Raw genomic sequence first — 17,726 nt, forward strand, 5'->3', positions numbered from 1 at the left:
ATGCATAAAAAGCATACTATCCCCATTCTAAAATAATTTGAGTATGAAAATCTTGTAATGATTGCATTATCAACGAAATTCATCAAAAACTACGACCTTTACAATGTTGTTCGAAACGGGCCCTCACAGTGTCAGAGTCAATCAGAACACTGTTTTCAATCAATGTAGCGTAGAAGCCCCGCCCACTTTCAAATCAAGTTGTTGATAGATTCGGGTCAGGATGTAGGTCGTGGCGTATGGAAAGCTAAAATGTTTGTCTGCATTAATTTGTTTATGTCTCAATTGTTTGTACATTGATTCCCGATGTACATACCTGAATTAATGGCGGGAACTTTTCGAAGTTGTCATTGCGTTTCTTTCAAATGGAAATTGAGATTTATGTATTGTTTTCTGTATCATTATCACGTAAAAGTTAGAGACAAAACAATATACCAGTGTTTTATTAAGCTACGAAATTAGCTGATCCCTGGATTGAGAATATCACTTACCTATCCTGTCTTTATCGACATTTTGACATTACCCAAAAAAACTCACTAAAACAGAGAAATGTCAGTCAGAAGATATAAGAAGTTCATCATCATACTTTCCATTCAATGACATATTTCAGCAATTCGATATGTCAATGTCCGTCATCTGCATCAACCGGAAAGGTAATCGCCATGTTTTGACTAGCGTCAGAATTCAAGAGTATATCAGGGATTAGACTATGAAAATTATCCAATAAAAAGATGCGTTACATAACCATTATATAGGTAATGATAACCCTGAACAACTGTACCACGCCACTCGCACAAAAATAAGGTGGCAGAAGGTGTATAAAATACTTCAGGATAGTATTACTTAAAAAACAAAACCTGGAAGGCACTTCAACGGGAGAGATGGAAGACCACCATCAAGAGACCCATGCTTTTTTTTTACCTGAATATCTAGAACATGATGTAGTTGTTCCAGAATGTTCCAGAAAACACCTTCTCATTATCTGGAGGCGGGGGTAGCATAGTGTATCATACTTCTCTAATGTGACGATCAATAGCAATACCCACAAAAAATTCTCATCTCCTTTCTGGTCATAGTATTAATTCATTCCATTTAACTAAATCTGATATTTCAAGTGAAGAAAACAATTTTTAATACCATTTTCTAATTCCTTTCTGCGATACATTTGCACATTTGGAAAATAAATTAGACATTTCCTTTGCTCAATATTTTAACAATTAGGATAATTAACCTCGCTGATGGATCTTATGATGATTAATCGAATGTATGGTATAGTCTTGATTCTGTGTTTGGCTCTACTGTATCTCATTCTAGATTTATATTACGATATTGTAAATTGCTATTCATTTCTGTGCCTTTTGTACAGTCTCCTGATTCAACACTTAAATATATTGCAAAGCAACAGCTGATGACAATAAACTGTTGGTTAATTCCGGTAATTATCGTTTAAATTACGTTGTAACGTCAGCAAGTTTGCCAACTACGGTCTGACTGTTCTCAAGAGGAAGCAAAAGTAAGTGAACTTATGGTAGCACAATACAGCTCAGCGATACATGCTTTGCCTGAAATATCCTCCGTGATATTTGGCATTCGATTTATATTTGTTATTTTCTAATCCGTACATCTTTATTTACAAATGATGAGATTCGTGCCAGAGGGTCACTCATACACACATGTACTTTCTCTTCCTGTCCGTGCATTCTTTTTCTGACACATTTTGATATATGTATATCTTATTTATCTCATTCAAAACAGCATTGAGTTCAACACCTCACGCATAAGAAAATATATCAACTGAAGCTATATATTTGTCTACATGATTTATATCCATGTTTGAACAAACAACTGGAAATCGATGTAAAGGATGCTGGAGTTCCTCTGTACTGCAGAGCTTTGCTTTACATGATGGATGTGAAGACAGATATTTTTGCATAATTCAATAGCGCAAGAAGTTATACTCGTCAAATATACATTATTGACAAACGATCAATTATTTCCGAAAGTGAAGCCATCATAATAATTAATATACAAGGTTATTTGCCTTTGATCATTCAGTTCTCGGTCATATTCATTTACATTGGTGGTTCACAAAGAACCCTTGAAGAAAAAGATAAATCATTATGACGTCAAAGAGTGTTCGAAGAAAAAAAACCACCTGGTATTATTCTCCTTGCACTGTCTAACTGTGTATTACGATATCATAAGATAAGTCACTAATCAAAGCATGGATAAAGCTCATGGTGTACCAGAAGGAGCACCACTAATGACAGTACAATACTTACAATCTTACAAACACTAATTAAACAATCGATCATCAACCACGTCGAACTTCACATCGCACGGGAAACATCTGTTTGAGGTCCCTCGACACAGCAAACCCAAATTTTTATTTGTACTGTGTCGAAACTGGACAAGGATCTGCTTGGACAACTTGTATTTGTGTTCTAGACTAGATCGTCTGTAAATAAGTCTTTTCAACATTTGTTGCCAATTCATTATGTTATATAACTCTTCGTTCAAAGTTGTCGTGTAATTAAGGTTATGATTGTGCTTATACAAAACCAGTTAATGAACATATGTATTGTACATCCGGGTTGGAAATTTCATAATGGGTCGCCTTATGGACGTTATACCAATTAATGACCAGAAGTTATAAGAGAGGACTTGTTATTAGGACTCGGCTGCTGGCTTCAATGGAAGGCTAATGACAATACTTCGAGCTGATCATTAATCTGAGTTTCAAATAAAGTGATCGCTCTTCGTGTGTATATACATGCTTCCACACCTGCAATAGTATTATATACTAGAAGGGCAAATGTCCGATAGTTTCACCAAAGTAGGTCAATGATTTCAATGGAGACATATATATAATGTACTAATATCCTATCATCTTCTAAAAAGCCCGAGGTGTGGACATACTTAACGGAGATTCAACCGACGGTCCCGTCTTATTGGTCTCTATAGTCTCTATAATAAATGAATGGATTAAGAGTGGGTGCTGACCTCGCCTGTTGCCTGGGGTGAGACGTTAACCCTATTAGAATAATCATCAAACTTTGCGATAAAAATTATACACGTTTCAGCTGCCTCCACTTGATTGATGACAAAATGTTCAATGGGACAATAATAGGTAATACAGAACAGAGTGAATGATAAATGACTGTTTGACAAATTGTCTTCTTTTATAAAGGAATATGTCCAGGGTCCATACCGATGATATCAATGTTGTTCCTTTGGCTTACGAAGTTGACATTAAAGCACTTTCATACACCCATGACCACTCAACATTATTTATCATTCACATTGTTTTCTAGGAGTTAAACTATGATATTTAACATTGTAAGCAGATTCATCTAGAAATAGAAAGTACTTTTATACATAGAACGACAAGCGTTAGATAACAAGAAAATAACAACAGAATCATAATCCAGAATATGAAATTCAGTAAAACTAGGACAAAATATGATCGAAAGAGACAGATTTTTAGGGTGACTCCTGAAACAGTACAAGGAAATAAGACAAGGTGCTCCGGATGAGTAAGATTTTCTGCTTCATCGACGACACCTACCTTATAAACATTGTTCAATCCTAGTTAGAAATGCACACTTCTCAAATTAGAACATGGTATACAACAACAGAACCAACAGACAAACTAACGAGAATCAAACACGCCTAGCTTCATATAGAATACTTCACAATCAGATCATTATGATAACCATAAGACTTTTCAATAATTTTTACCAACTTTCATGATTTGAAACCTTTTGCGCGTCAGCTGACACCTTATTGCAAGAAATTCGTGATATTTGGATGAGTTCCTGAAGTATCGAAACAAATGCAACGCGTAAACGTCGTAGGTTGGGAATACAGGTATGTTGCTATCCAATAATGGCACATGAACAATAAATGAAAATCATGCAACTTGCTGGAAAACTTTTAATGCCGGTTTCGTTGTAGGAAAAGATCTTGCCACCAGACCTGAAGGAGATGTTTACGTGACTGGCGTTGAAGAATCTATTGTGTTTGTTATAATACATTATGATGTGTATATAGGATGGACGTGGTCTAAACATTTCTTGTTATTTAAAGACGCCATCAATATGTGAAATTAAACAAGAAAGCTAATAGCGTGACATAGTTAGAAGATGTTGTCAACCAGACTCGATAATTCTTATGATTTCATCCTCCATATATTTCTTCTTTGTTTTGGAAGTATTTTTTCACGAAAAACGTTTCACTATAGTTCACGACAATGTATTAGTACCTTAAAAGAAATATACCATAACAAGAATATGAATGCATTATTTCAGTTCAGAATGGGGTATGGTGGTATAGAAAAATCAATACCATAGTAGCACTAAAAATACCCTTTCTTTCAGAAGAGAGTGTTGAAGATTGGTCAAAAGCCCTCTGGAGTCTTTTGCAATACACATAATATTATATACATAATGTACCACATTTTTTCGCAATACGACCGTGGCCCAGATCTGATAGTGCTGCTATGGTTAGTGGTTTCGACAAAGGTTTTGTTGAAAATCTTGATGAGACAGAAATAAAACGTTGTTTGTATGGATTCTTCTTAAGTTTATGTATCCAGTTTAAATTGGGAATGTCCATGATAAACATTTGTATCGGTTATTATTCTTCCCAATGATTTTTACCTTTGTTCCCTTGGTATTTTGGTAGTAAAATCATCCCTATATACATGTACGCCATACCATGTATACATTTTTAATCTCTCTATTCTGATGGTACTTCATCAAATGTGACTAGCACTGTATTAGCACCTTATATTTATGTTGTAACAAATAATGGCATCGGAGATTTAAATGTATATTGTCGACTCTCCATATTAAATTGTTTACAGAAAGTGACATGAGGGGTCATTTTATCATTGGTTTGATCTACCTTTATCTTCTCCTTTATTATGCTAGTCGGAAATATAGATCATACTGTCTACTGTTAAGTACATTAAGCCAACGATGCCTTTATATGGATACCAGTCCTCATCTCATTACACGACATACCATTCGAGAGATAGATACGTATCACATGTTATCTGCCTTCATCTTCATCCACTTTCAGGAAGTTGGGTAATTGACACTAATTTACCGAGATGTTATTCTTGATATGGCAGACATTCTCACTCTTGAGGAGTGCCAACAGTTGACCAAATACTGCGACCAACAAATCTACCAATCACAGGCAATAATTATAGCGGTATCGTCGAGTAGTCATCCTTAATATTCGTCTATATAGAAGATAATATTAGTCTTTTTCTTGACATAATTTCTGTGTAGCAGTTAAGGCCATACAGAGAATGTTTAAAGAGAAAAAAATATTTGTCGTCTCTCATTAGTGACGCAAATGGGATGCAAGACCGATGTAAAAGACAGTTTCATGTATTTGACATGGTTATGTCATTTAGAAAATGAATACAAATATACGAAATCTCGAACAAAACGGGGCATTTAACGAAAATAGAGATTTTTTTTCATCTGATTTTAGGATTGTCAGACTGATATATCTAAACATCATAACCGCTATGAACACAGAGAAACATGGCTGTGGTCTTTATCTAAAATGACAATATCCCTGAAACAATAACGATCATCTGGTTCTAATATCAGTCTAATTATCAATCCTCGATATGATTCGCCTGATAAAATGTAATCTAGAGTGAAGGTCATACTGTGTTCGTAGGCAAATTATGTCCAAAACTGATCAAAGAGAACATAGCAGGAAACCATTTTTTATAGTTTAAGTCAAGTGTTCCAATATATGTCGGCAATGTCAGTCACAACTATTTTAAAACGTAAATGGTTTAGATATTAACAAGATTGGCATAAGCAGAATACCCATCCAATTTATTTTCATATAATCCCATTCATCTCTTAATGACACCACTTTCAGGGGTATAATGCACCTACGTAGTAAATATTATGTTCTTGACCCATTTCTTGTAAATTTCAGCATTTTTATTATCTGCTGTCTAAGATCTTACAATTCGGTCAAAAGTAGTACATAAGGCAAAAATAGTACATATGCTTTCCGATTTCGCAAGTGAAAGTGCCAAGCGAAAACACGATCCGCGAAAAAAATATCACCTCTTTGGTGTCCATTGATAATATCTGCATTAGTGATATGACAAATGTTTTAAAACTCGATGCTCTTAGACTCTTCTACATTAGCCGCTCATCTCGATCTTTTCCTACCATGAAACACAAAATCACAGCTGTATGATAAGCGTGATGATTCCATTTTCTCTATTGTGATGTTTGCATTTCTTTGTTACAACCATCCTGATCCTTCCCGAACTTATATTTGTATACATGTAAACAATATATGTGTGGGAGGGATGCAGGATTCGATATTCAAGTGCCTGTTCCCATTATCAAAATCTTAGTGCAAGTAGCCATCAAATGACGGACAAACTTGTAAGACAGGGGTTAAGAGATGCAGGTAGATAAACAACACGGTTTTACTGACGTAATAGTAATCTGATACAGACATATTATATTTCCTTGTTTGTTTCAATGTTGTGTACTTTGTTCTCATTTGAGAACGTGACATTCCTTTCTTGGATTGACCAAAATATATATGGCGGTTCGTAGTGATGACAAAGAAGACGGTTATTCTTCCGGAACATTGATTTTTTTTCAGGAATCGCTGTATGAATATTTCTCTTGTTCATATATATATTTTATTGAATTCTATCGAGTTTGGATAATGATTATGTTGACATATTGGTAGTCTCCTGTTTCTCATGTCAGAGAGAGCGATATGGCGGATCGTGTTATTATACAAAAATGAAAAAAATATACCAAACAAAGAGCAAGTTTCGGTTCATAACGATTACCAGGCATATAAACGATATCATTGTCGATTTCATCAAAGCTGATATCTTTCCCATGTCAGAGTCATTTGGGACAATCAATCGCCACCATACATGCACACAGGAGAACAATGATGTTATTATGACGTCATGTTTTGTTTCAACAACCCCTTTAGACAATAACTGTTGTAAGGAGAAGTATTCACAAGACAGCATGCTTCCCGAGTAATAAAATCGATAAAATCAAATTCACTTGTTCTTCTGATATTTAATGAGTCAGTGATTTTCGTTTATCAACTCCATGTGTAACTCGCCAAAGGCATGTTTCAACCTAAATCAATAAACAAGTTGAGTAAATTGAATAACAGATATACACAAATATTACAATCACTTTTCAAATAAAATCGCATTCTGTATAGTTTTCGTAGGCTTTGTAAAACATCAATTTATTCAATTTGCCCAAAAAAGTTCATTTTTTGAAGTTCTGCAGGGAAAATGTATGGATTATATCAACCAAATGATCTATGATATAAATCATAGTAGAAACGCAGTGTCTAATTGATATATGTAAAGTGACAAAGACTTCGACAGCAAAATAAAGTGTAGTTATTGTTATGGCACAGAGGAATATACAAATCACCAACTTTTCATCGGTTTTATCATCCAGAAACAACTATGGAGACAAGTGAGAAAAAATTCAATTTTGCAGGAAAAAAAAGTTATTTCCGTGCGAAAAATGTCGGTGAGATTTATTTAAAGTCAGCAAAAAGCCATGTAATGTATATTACAGGAACATATAATAGCAAACTCAAGGTTATACAAACCCAACTCAACGTCAATCATGTTTGGAATCTATGTATTTAATCCTAAAATTTCTGCGTGCGTGCATGTATTATTGTCATATCAACGTCATAAACATCCTAATGATATATTGCAACTAGCTATCGACGTAAATTTTTTTGTTTAAAGATAGAATACGTTTCTTTATCGCGCATGCGCCGAACACTTATCGAGACTTTGTTGAAGTGTACACCTGATGTCAATTTTATAGATCCCTTATGTCAACATTATTGTCCCCTTATGTCAACATTATTGCCCCCTTATGTCAACATTATAGACCCCTTATGTCAATGTTATTGCTCCCTATGTCAACATTATTGACCCCTTATGTCAACGATATTGTACCCTTATGTCAACATTATTGACCCCTTATGTCAATGCTATTGCTCCCTATGCCAACACTATCGAACCCTTATGTCAACATTATTGACCCCTCTCAATTCCCTTGCTTACCATGTTAACATTGTTGAAATATCTACCTCCTTATCATGAAACAGCAAAAAAGTCTTCGAACGATTGCTTAAGTGATCTGTTGCTGTATGTTAAATAGTAAATATTATCTATCATTGACATGGTTAATACTAAAAACAGCAATTGCTCGTGTTAGACCATTCAATAAATGTAACTTTGACCTTTCAATGAAAACAAAAATCGTCTGGCATGTTTTCTTCCCTGTGCAGCGGTGTCAATTTTTGTATCCAGTGTTTGCTTCATTTTAAGGACCTATTCAAGAATCATCCGAATCAAAAGTATACTTATGTTGAAAGACAATACCAAATCACTTACAATGATCAGTCAAACTTATCTCGCACTGACGCCAATCACACTCTGAGGTTTCACGAGTCCTACACAGTGAATTAAGCAAAGCTAGGTAGGCTATAAAAAATGTCTCGTACTCAATCATTTCATGCGTTCCTTTGGGGAAGTTTGCCATATGTCAGTTACTGCAGGATTTTCCGTCATTTGTTATCACACTGGTGTAATAAACCCCGTTTTACTCGAAATTCATACAATAACCTATACTTTAATCTTCAAAGTAACATTTCAACATTATGACTTCCTCATGGGATCGATAGTCTACTCAAATTAGGACCATTTATGGTATCAGCATCACAGAGAAATGATTTAAATTTGGTTTATTTCTTTTTTAACATTTTAATATTATCTACAAAAAAATCGTCCTAAATTCAGGCAACCGGTCCATGTCTTTATTTGGAAGTCTGTATTCAGGAATTTAGGAAGCCAATCATATTTTGAAAGGTATAGCTTACTTCACGTTTAAATAAGTATAATTATTGCCTTTTACGAGCTTATCATAACTTACTCTATATGTAATATACCCACTATGTTATAAAAGCTCGTTACATCTTATTCCAATTTAAGTAACTAGTATACTTTGAGTGCTTAATCTTAATTATATAACATTTAATAGGGATCCTCGTTAAATTCGTTCATTGTTTACTTGATTAGATGCAGGTCTATTACCCTATTGATGGATTGGTCGATTGTCTTAGAGGAACAAACCCGAAAGAACACACAATTGAAATCGTTATTTCACCTTACGAACAACATCTACTAGGATAAATAAATGTCATACACGATTTTAGTTCCACATGATGTGTACATCAGTCAGAGACATTACTCTTATATGCTATGAATGGCATGTAACGGGCCTTCGGTATAGTGTCCATTGAGGCTGCCACCAACTACCGAGAGGTGACCCCCTCCAAAATGAAACCCTACAGCCAAATATGTTTCGGGCATAGTTAATATGCTCCGTTGATAGCAAAACCGCAAACATCCAGAGGCAAATTTACCGAATGGGGCCACAAGAGTGGGTATAAGAAAGATTTTAAGCATGACTGTTTCTTTATTTCATTAGCCTAGTGATATGCTCCAGCTAAGTTGTGATTATGAAAAAAAGAACTGATACATTAACATCACGTTAATAGCATTTAACTTAAAAAATGTATCATTGTTTCTCCAAACGAACAACCTCTTAACGAAATTGAAATCTTGACCTAATAACAAGCAATAACAGTATTTTACTTTACCAAAACGTCAGGATAATTCAAATAAGCTGTCTATTCTAAATAGAAGACATGTAAACTATGTTCGCAGTCCATTTTGCAGACTCAGTATATAGACTCAATGTATCAGTATGTGCATGTTCTAAAAATATCTTAAGATGATTATTGAGACATCAAAAAGAAATGTATTCCCATACAACATTTACATGTGATAAAAAAGAATATATATCAATAAGACAGAGATTACAAGTACGCATAGAATGATATAGAATAATTCTGTTGCCCTATTGGTATTTTCTTGATAGTTTCCTGTATACGGTATGTTACAAACTGATTTGGTAGTGGTTGTCCTATGTTTTCTTTCCATACAAATGCTATATTTCACTATCTTAAGGATGATGTAGTCAATTACTATTGTTCTTTAATCATAAAGCGAACTACGCAAACTAAATTAACTAAATGAATCTACATTACACTCAAATGATAATGTGGTATGATATATATATTTATTTACATTTATTTATATGTATATTTTAATCACAGGCTAATGACTCTAAAAACAAGCTGACAATACACTACTTGAAAAAAATAGCCCTCAGTAGTGTTTTCTCGGGCATTCTGAATGTTTCGATAATATTGGTTTGTCATTAATGTTGACAAAATACAACTTAAAAATCAGTTTATTCTATCAATAAATTTAATTCTGGTGACATGTATTAATAAAAATTCATCTGTCCCATATAACCTTAAATATTCCTGCCGTATTCAGTACGAGTGAGATATCGTGTCTTTCAGACAGCACGGTATAGTATTAGGATCACGTGTTTACTTAGTACCAATACCTTATCGGAAAAGCAATGTATCAAAATATATATTGTGTTGTGAAATGAAAGCCGTACGATGAACCTACATGCACTGCTATGGATTTCACAAGTACCCAGGACATCTCACAATAATACAGTTAATAGCCCTATAAAGGATACACTGGAACACTCTCGTTATCTTCTCCCTGTAATATATATACAGTGTGTCCATCTTGTCGTACCCTAACATTTCCCAGGAATACATACAACTGGAGATTCTATTTTTAATTCCGTATATTGCTATTATCATGTTTCTAGGACGTTAACTACTTTCACAACATATACGGCAAGTCGATTCATCCTCCTAAGACAATCTACTTTTTGCTGGTCAAAACGAAACCAACTGCTGTCAGCTTCATATCTGAGAATCACAGTGTTACATACGATATGTTTCCAAATACACATTTAATTCTAACAATCCCCCAAAATATAATAATGCTCGTGTCATAAGTACTTTTTTTCTATTTAGCGACGACGAAACTATCAAATTTCGAGCAAAATAGAGGCAGGGCATTATTGTTCAGCTTGTTGTTCGTCTTAATGAAATGATGGAACCTGAATTTATATAATATGACATGGTGATACTTGATCTAAAGAGACAATGAAGTAGTATACTATATCAATATGATAACAGACCTACCTTTTTGGGTTTTGTACATGTAGTCCATGATGACACTGTAGAAATAAACAACAGCAAACACAGCGTGAATGCACGAAGCCAAATCCCGGTGATAGGTACATAAGTCATATCCATATCGGTGAATCCCACTATAGTTTTAACGATATGTTTCTCATAACCATCAACATTCCTGTTTTATGAGAGTTTTGTCTCAGGGATTAACATCTTTTTCGGTTCGTCGTCTGCATGACATCTATTACCTCCCTGTCAATTTATACTCCATAAGAGTGACAACAATCTGACTGTGCTTCAATGGATAATTAAATGCACTGCCCGATGACGTCTACGTGTAGGACGCGTTTAATTATTCTTCATTTAGATTTTACACATTCTATTATTTCTGTGTCAACCGCAGTCGGTAGCTTTATAACGTAAACAGTTCAATCCGTCCTGATTACCGCGTCATTCCACCAATCAAAGTAAGAAGACACAGATTAGGCAGTAAATTACCTTGAGGACGACCCAATCAGTTCACAATGACCAATATACAAACCACCAATGACACTCTGTCAACATGAAATTGCATTGCAATACTTCTTCTTAAATCGATTTCTCTTCTTCTATGCAAAATGATATATTTCTAAAATCTAATCATCGGGAACCATTTGTGAGGTGTTTTCGCCGACTTCTCGGCTGCAGAGTTACACTTAATACTGCTGTTCTGTGCTCTCTGATAATTATAAAGACGTTCACAGATAACGGTTTAGATCCCAATAGTCGTCACAGACAGGATGACGTTACATCCGATCGAGACCATGGCCACTGAAGAAACGTAGATGACATCTTATCTAAGAACAAAAGAAAAAAAACAAGGGTCAATTATATAAAGTATCAATGAGTAAGTCATTGGCATCGCAAAAGTAAAACATAAGATTACTTCAATCACATCATCCTGACTAGAAGACAATGGCATTTTTCGACGAAAATAGACACAGAAATCAAATGCTTCAAACAATCTATAGTATCATTTGAGGGACATCTCATAATCCTGCTGTGTCTTTATGAAATTGTTTCTAGAAATCCAAAACATATTGAAATAGCCACCAATTCAACAAAGTAACACCAATTTTATTCCAATGATATATTTAGGTCGTGCTCGTATGCATTTTCTGTTGATGTCCTCATTTACAAGTCAAGGAAACGTCAAGATAACAATCTAAGCCGACTGTGACACTTAAACATATATAGGGCAGTTGCAGTACTGTCATTAAGCATTGCTAAACGTTTCAAATTACTGTTATGCAATGAGGGTCATGGGAAGTTTAAACTCCTTACAAAGCGCACGACTTTCTCGTATTTATACATTCATTCATATTTCATCGTTCGCTGTAATGACCCAGAAGGTTGAGGTGGTGATTGTTTATTCAACTTAAAAACTATAGCATGGAAAGTAGCAGTCGCATTAAGGAAATATTCCCACATATCGTAATATATTGCATAATGGAATATATATACATACACACAATCATATGCATTTTTACATTATCGCTCAATTATTCAGCGAACGTGTCCCTGTAATATTTCTTGTATATGTAACTCGTGTAGTATACCCTAGAGCGTTTTAATTGGCTCTGCAAGCACGAAATCAATTAGGAAGTCATAATAAGGACAATCACATTACATCAAGGATTGAATACGTCGCAACCAAATGGCTGCCTTCATTTGATTTTGTTGACCACATCCTGACTATAAAACTCCCAAAACTCACTTATTTTCATTTCATATATGATGTTCTTAAGCACACCTCGAAGTTTAAAATAAATTGTTTGATTTATTTCATAAAATAAATATGTGATAAAATATAAGACCCTATGTTGAGGCTATTATTAATCTTTTCCCGTGATATGCAAAATATATCTCATATAATGATACAATTCCATTAAAACAAAGTAATATTGTAATGTTTTAAGAAACTCCTTTCAGATATGAAATAAGTTGTAACAGTTTAGATGAATATATACGTATATTGTCAAACAGCCATTTTGTTTAATAAAATTATCTAAATATGGTAACCTGCTTAGATGAAAGTTATTGTTATTGTTATTAATAGGTCAACATTGTGCTGAACTGGATCAGAACTTTTATAACACCATACGTCTTAAATTCATCAGGACTTTTGAAGTGTTCACAGCAATGTCATTAAAAGACATTTAAGATAGTAAAGAAAATATCCTTCCCTGGTTACATATCTAACGAAATGCATTTGGTCACATATAAACGCCCCACGCATTCAACTGTAGTGTTCTATAAATAATATACATACCTTTCTCACCGATATTGTCATATTATCAATGTTGTTAAAAATGTTACAATTCCGTATTGTTCATACATGTGTGTGTTTCAGATGCCTTTAACATGTTCTTCATTTCACTTGTGGAAAATGATTGACAAAGAGCACAATTTATCTGTCTGGTCAAGTGATTAACTGTCAACACACCTTACGGAAGGCAGGGCCGTCAGTCGTTCCCATTGGGGGTCTGAATCAGCTGCGAAGCCGTGATGTGATAGGACAGAATCTCCCCTGGTGCACGCTGATCAATCAAGTACACAACTTACATTGTGGTGAGTATTGTGATGTGAAAGATTCAACACTTGTTTCAAATTAAATCCACTGTAAACTTGATTGACGGACTTTCCAGTTACATAGTCAATAGTTATATTGATTTACGTAAATCGCACACTTATGGTTGCATTCCCAATAGAATACCACCTTTCTGATGTGTTGACCATCATTGCACTCTGTGAATAACTGGCTGTTCGTATTGATGGGTAATTCATCAAAACAACCTGCTACAGAACCAAGTGCCAATGCTTTTATTACGAATGTTGAACTGCCTTTTCACACTATTCCCACGATAAATGTGTATAGTGAATGTTTTACTAGTTTGATTGTCTATTGTGAAACTCTATGACATTGATAGAATTGCATGTTATCCAAAGACAATAGGATATGTGATGGTATGACAATAATAATCTTTCAAAGAAATTAGAAGAATTTTGAAACTTAATCACATACTAGCCGGACATACTCCAGGGAATATCTAATACAGATAATTCAGTATTACAAGTCTTCGTTGTTAAATGTAGAAATACCGACATACTTGTATCAAAGTTTAAAATTCAAACTCAAAAACGTTCACAATGGTAAGTGTCAAAGCTTCTACACGAAAGTTCGGGAATATTCTAAAATGAGAACCGGTAATTAAAGATTGTACAAAAGACACACATGTGAATAGCACCTCTTAATACAAATTTAGAGTTAGACACAGTAGAGCCAAATAACGAATTACACTGCATCAGTCAGGCAGCTGTTTCGTCCCTCTAGGACTCGCCAGTGATGTTAAGGGTCTAACTTTTGAAGCCTAGGAGGCGCCTGAGTAAAATCCATGGTGATCGGAAAAAAAAAGTCAAAATCTGGACGGGAAGGTACATTAGCGCCCTAAGTAGATAAATGTCGTAATTTTCATACATCAGCTAATTTTAGAACAATGTCAAGTACATGTGTATATTCTGAACCGTGCCACTTTTCGAATGAATTAAAAACTGGCATGCAGGTTTCTGCAAACTTCGAGGACTTAAAGTCTACCAGAATTGTCTACCACCTGCTATCTCAAAGATTGTATAACCAGTCCGCCATGTATACTAACGAGCACCGAACAAGTTCATAACACACAAGGAAATTGAAAAGTTCCGAATGAGATCACCTTAACGACCAAATAACTTCCCTATAGTTTCTATCATCCTGGATCTCTCAAATCTTTATAAAGTTATATATGTTAGCAGTTGACATTATAGCTTCGACAATTTTGTGGAAATGTTAAGTTTAAATATGTTTTATGTAAAATTAGTTTTCAAGTATTTTTTTTTCTTTTTCATATAGACCCATTTCGCTTTCATTTTGATTATGGAGATAATACATGTGTTTTGTATCAAAAATTGTTATTGCGGAAAGCACGTTTTGCCGATAGAATCGAACAAAGTACAAAGATTAACCAGATAATTTAGTAAATTTTGATTAGTCAGCTATATCTAGCTTCCGAATCCAATAATTCTTTGCTCATAGCACATGTAATAATGAAAAGATGTCAAAAAGACGAGGAAAATTTCTTAAATAATATACACAATTTAAACATAAGAATATTGATTAGAAACATTGTACGTATGTATCGATTACCGAGATTTATTTTTTTTAACTGCACGTAGGTAAAGTGGTCAACAAACGTATCTACTAAGAGTCATTTTAATATCGTACATTGACGTCCAACGGATCTCATACTCTTTTTTACATTAATTTGACACTTCAATGGGCTATCATTTAACAAATTTTCACAAGTCATTGAGAAAAAGATTAAATAATGTATTAAATTATGTAAATACTGCTTCAATTTGTATTTTATAACAGCTTAATTGAACGAAAAAAAAATTATAGAAGCAGGATTCAAATTAAAGATTGATCATTGAGATTTTATCGTTATGCTTGGCTGTATTTCGCCAACGAGTGGTCTGTTACGCCGCGTAGACTTTGGACGATAAAAATAATTACAATTAAGTACAGAAAGTTGAGCTGCTAGTAAAACGATACCAACTTAAAATAAGGTAAATACTAAAATCACAATGGAAAATATCAAATTGATCTCACCGTAGGACATGACAAAGCAAGCTGAGACGTGAATCCATTAGGGTATCCCTTATTACAGTTTGATCACTGACTTCAGCCGAACAGATGTTTGCAGAGTCATAACACGTAATACAAATACGATGTACAAGCACCACCTTTTTAGAGAAAGGCAATGTATGGGGGTCACACTGAGGCTGTACGCTATCGGTCAGACAACATAATTACACGGCATGCCACCCTACACACCAAAGCTCGCGAGGAGACGCACCACGTTGATATATAACCATGCATAAGAACACTGCAATTTCTCTTGGATAACTGTATTGGATCTGTTTGGTATCTCAGATAGCAGTCAAATGTTGGCTGTGGCTGTTGTAGCGCTGAATGCCAAAAGTTTCGATGTTACAGTATAATGGTAAGGTTACGATTACATTCTGCAATTTACCAGGTGGTGTCTGGAGAATCCGAATACACCAGGAAATTACAGAAGTATGATGTTTAAAGACAACGTCTAGTGAATGATCTCTCTCTCTGTCTCTCTGTCTCTCTCTCTCTGTCTCTCATCTCAAAGCTTCTTGTCAAAGCCTCACACGACGTGTGTCATTTAAAGTTGGACACGGTCGTATGATGGTACATTAACTAGTTATTTCTTAACGAAAACCTGCTATTAACGGATATAGCCAACTCTGTTCTTTTTTCTGTCTTGTTAGGCATTACTTTTTTTCTTATATAGCTTAAGTAAATCTCTAATTGCATAGAAAGCATTGGGCTATGTACTACATGTGCCTCCGGCTGTCAGACACATCCTTTTAAAACATGGCTATTACTTAAGTACATGTGTTAGTTCTCTGAAATAATGTTTATAGTGTTGTTTTTTGTGAGTTTATACATTATACACTAAACAGAAAACATATCAAATAATGCCCGTCATTCATCATAGGGTGCAAAGTTTCATTCTCATGAAAGCTTGTAACATGGTTCAGTAGCTCAGGTCATCAAAACCTCACCCTGACTCAGATTTGATTTCGTGATATCGCAGATCCTAAAAGCCAAAATTTGCTCACGAAATAATTTGATAATTACCTTAACCTTTGTATGTGTGTCTTGATAGAATATCGGGACGCACGAAGCATATTTGATGCAATTTAGGAAATGTCTGAGATAAGAAATGCTTGAAAGGTAGACCGTTATCTCGGTGGCACGTGTATAGGGAAAACCTTTATATAACTTATGAACGAGTGATGGTAACCTCAACGTCTGGATGTGCTGCTACTCCTTAACTAGGCTTGATCGCTAACAGTGCTGGGAAATACAATTATATTGTATTCATACACAGATATCATTTACAACAACGATTACTAATGACCAGATGTGATGTAAGATTACTTAAGCTATTATTTTATAAGCTTATTTGGTGTAAGTAATCATTTTCTGTTGTTTTTACTGTTACCTCCCAACTTTTTCTGCTTTCGTTTTTTTTGTTTTTTGTTTTTTTTTTTTTGTTTTTTTTTTATAAAAATTATCGTTTTTGTTTCTACGTTCACTTCTATATTTGAATATTTGATTATAAAATGGTAAGTACGGTCTCGATTATTGTTGTTTGTACTTATATATATATATAGATATATATGATCAATAAAGTAATAACGACAGTACGAAAGAGTAAATTGTCGAATTTTCGAGGCAATCTGCCATTTTATCAAGAAGAAAGTATTACATAAATTACATTACATGCATAAAACAAAAACAAAAAACAGACACAAAGTTATTAACAAAAATGGAGAACTGTAGTATACGTTTAGATGTATTGATAATCCCTTCATATATATGTGTATCGATATTCAAGCAGGAATCGGATAGATTT

General features: G+C 34.4%; 1 protein-coding gene across 1 annotated transcript in view; it reads right to left on the reverse strand.

The window, feature by feature from the left end:
- The window catches only part of LOC132564522 (glucagon-like peptide 1 receptor), a 54,141-nt gene extending 42,007 nt beyond the window's left edge, over positions 1-12,134 (reverse strand). Inside the window, exons 1-2 of the mRNA XM_060229176.1 lie at positions 12,122-12,134; positions 11,206-12,032 (exon numbers count right to left, since the gene is read on the reverse strand). Coding sequence (XP_060085159.1) covers positions 11,206-11,319 — 114 coding nt within the window. The 5' untranslated portion in view covers positions 11,320-12,032; positions 12,122-12,134. The remainder of the gene's footprint in view (positions 1-11,205; positions 12,033-12,121) is intronic.
- Positions 12,135-17,726: the final 5,592 nt, after the last annotated feature.

This window comes from Ylistrum balloti, unplaced genomic scaffold, assembly GCF_031769215.1.
Source record: "Ylistrum balloti isolate Yb309-2 unplaced genomic scaffold, AGI_CSIRO_Ybal_v1 Utg372350, whole genome shotgun sequence".
Taxonomy (NCBI): Eukaryota; Metazoa; Mollusca; class Bivalvia; order Pectinida; family Pectinidae; genus Ylistrum; species Ylistrum balloti.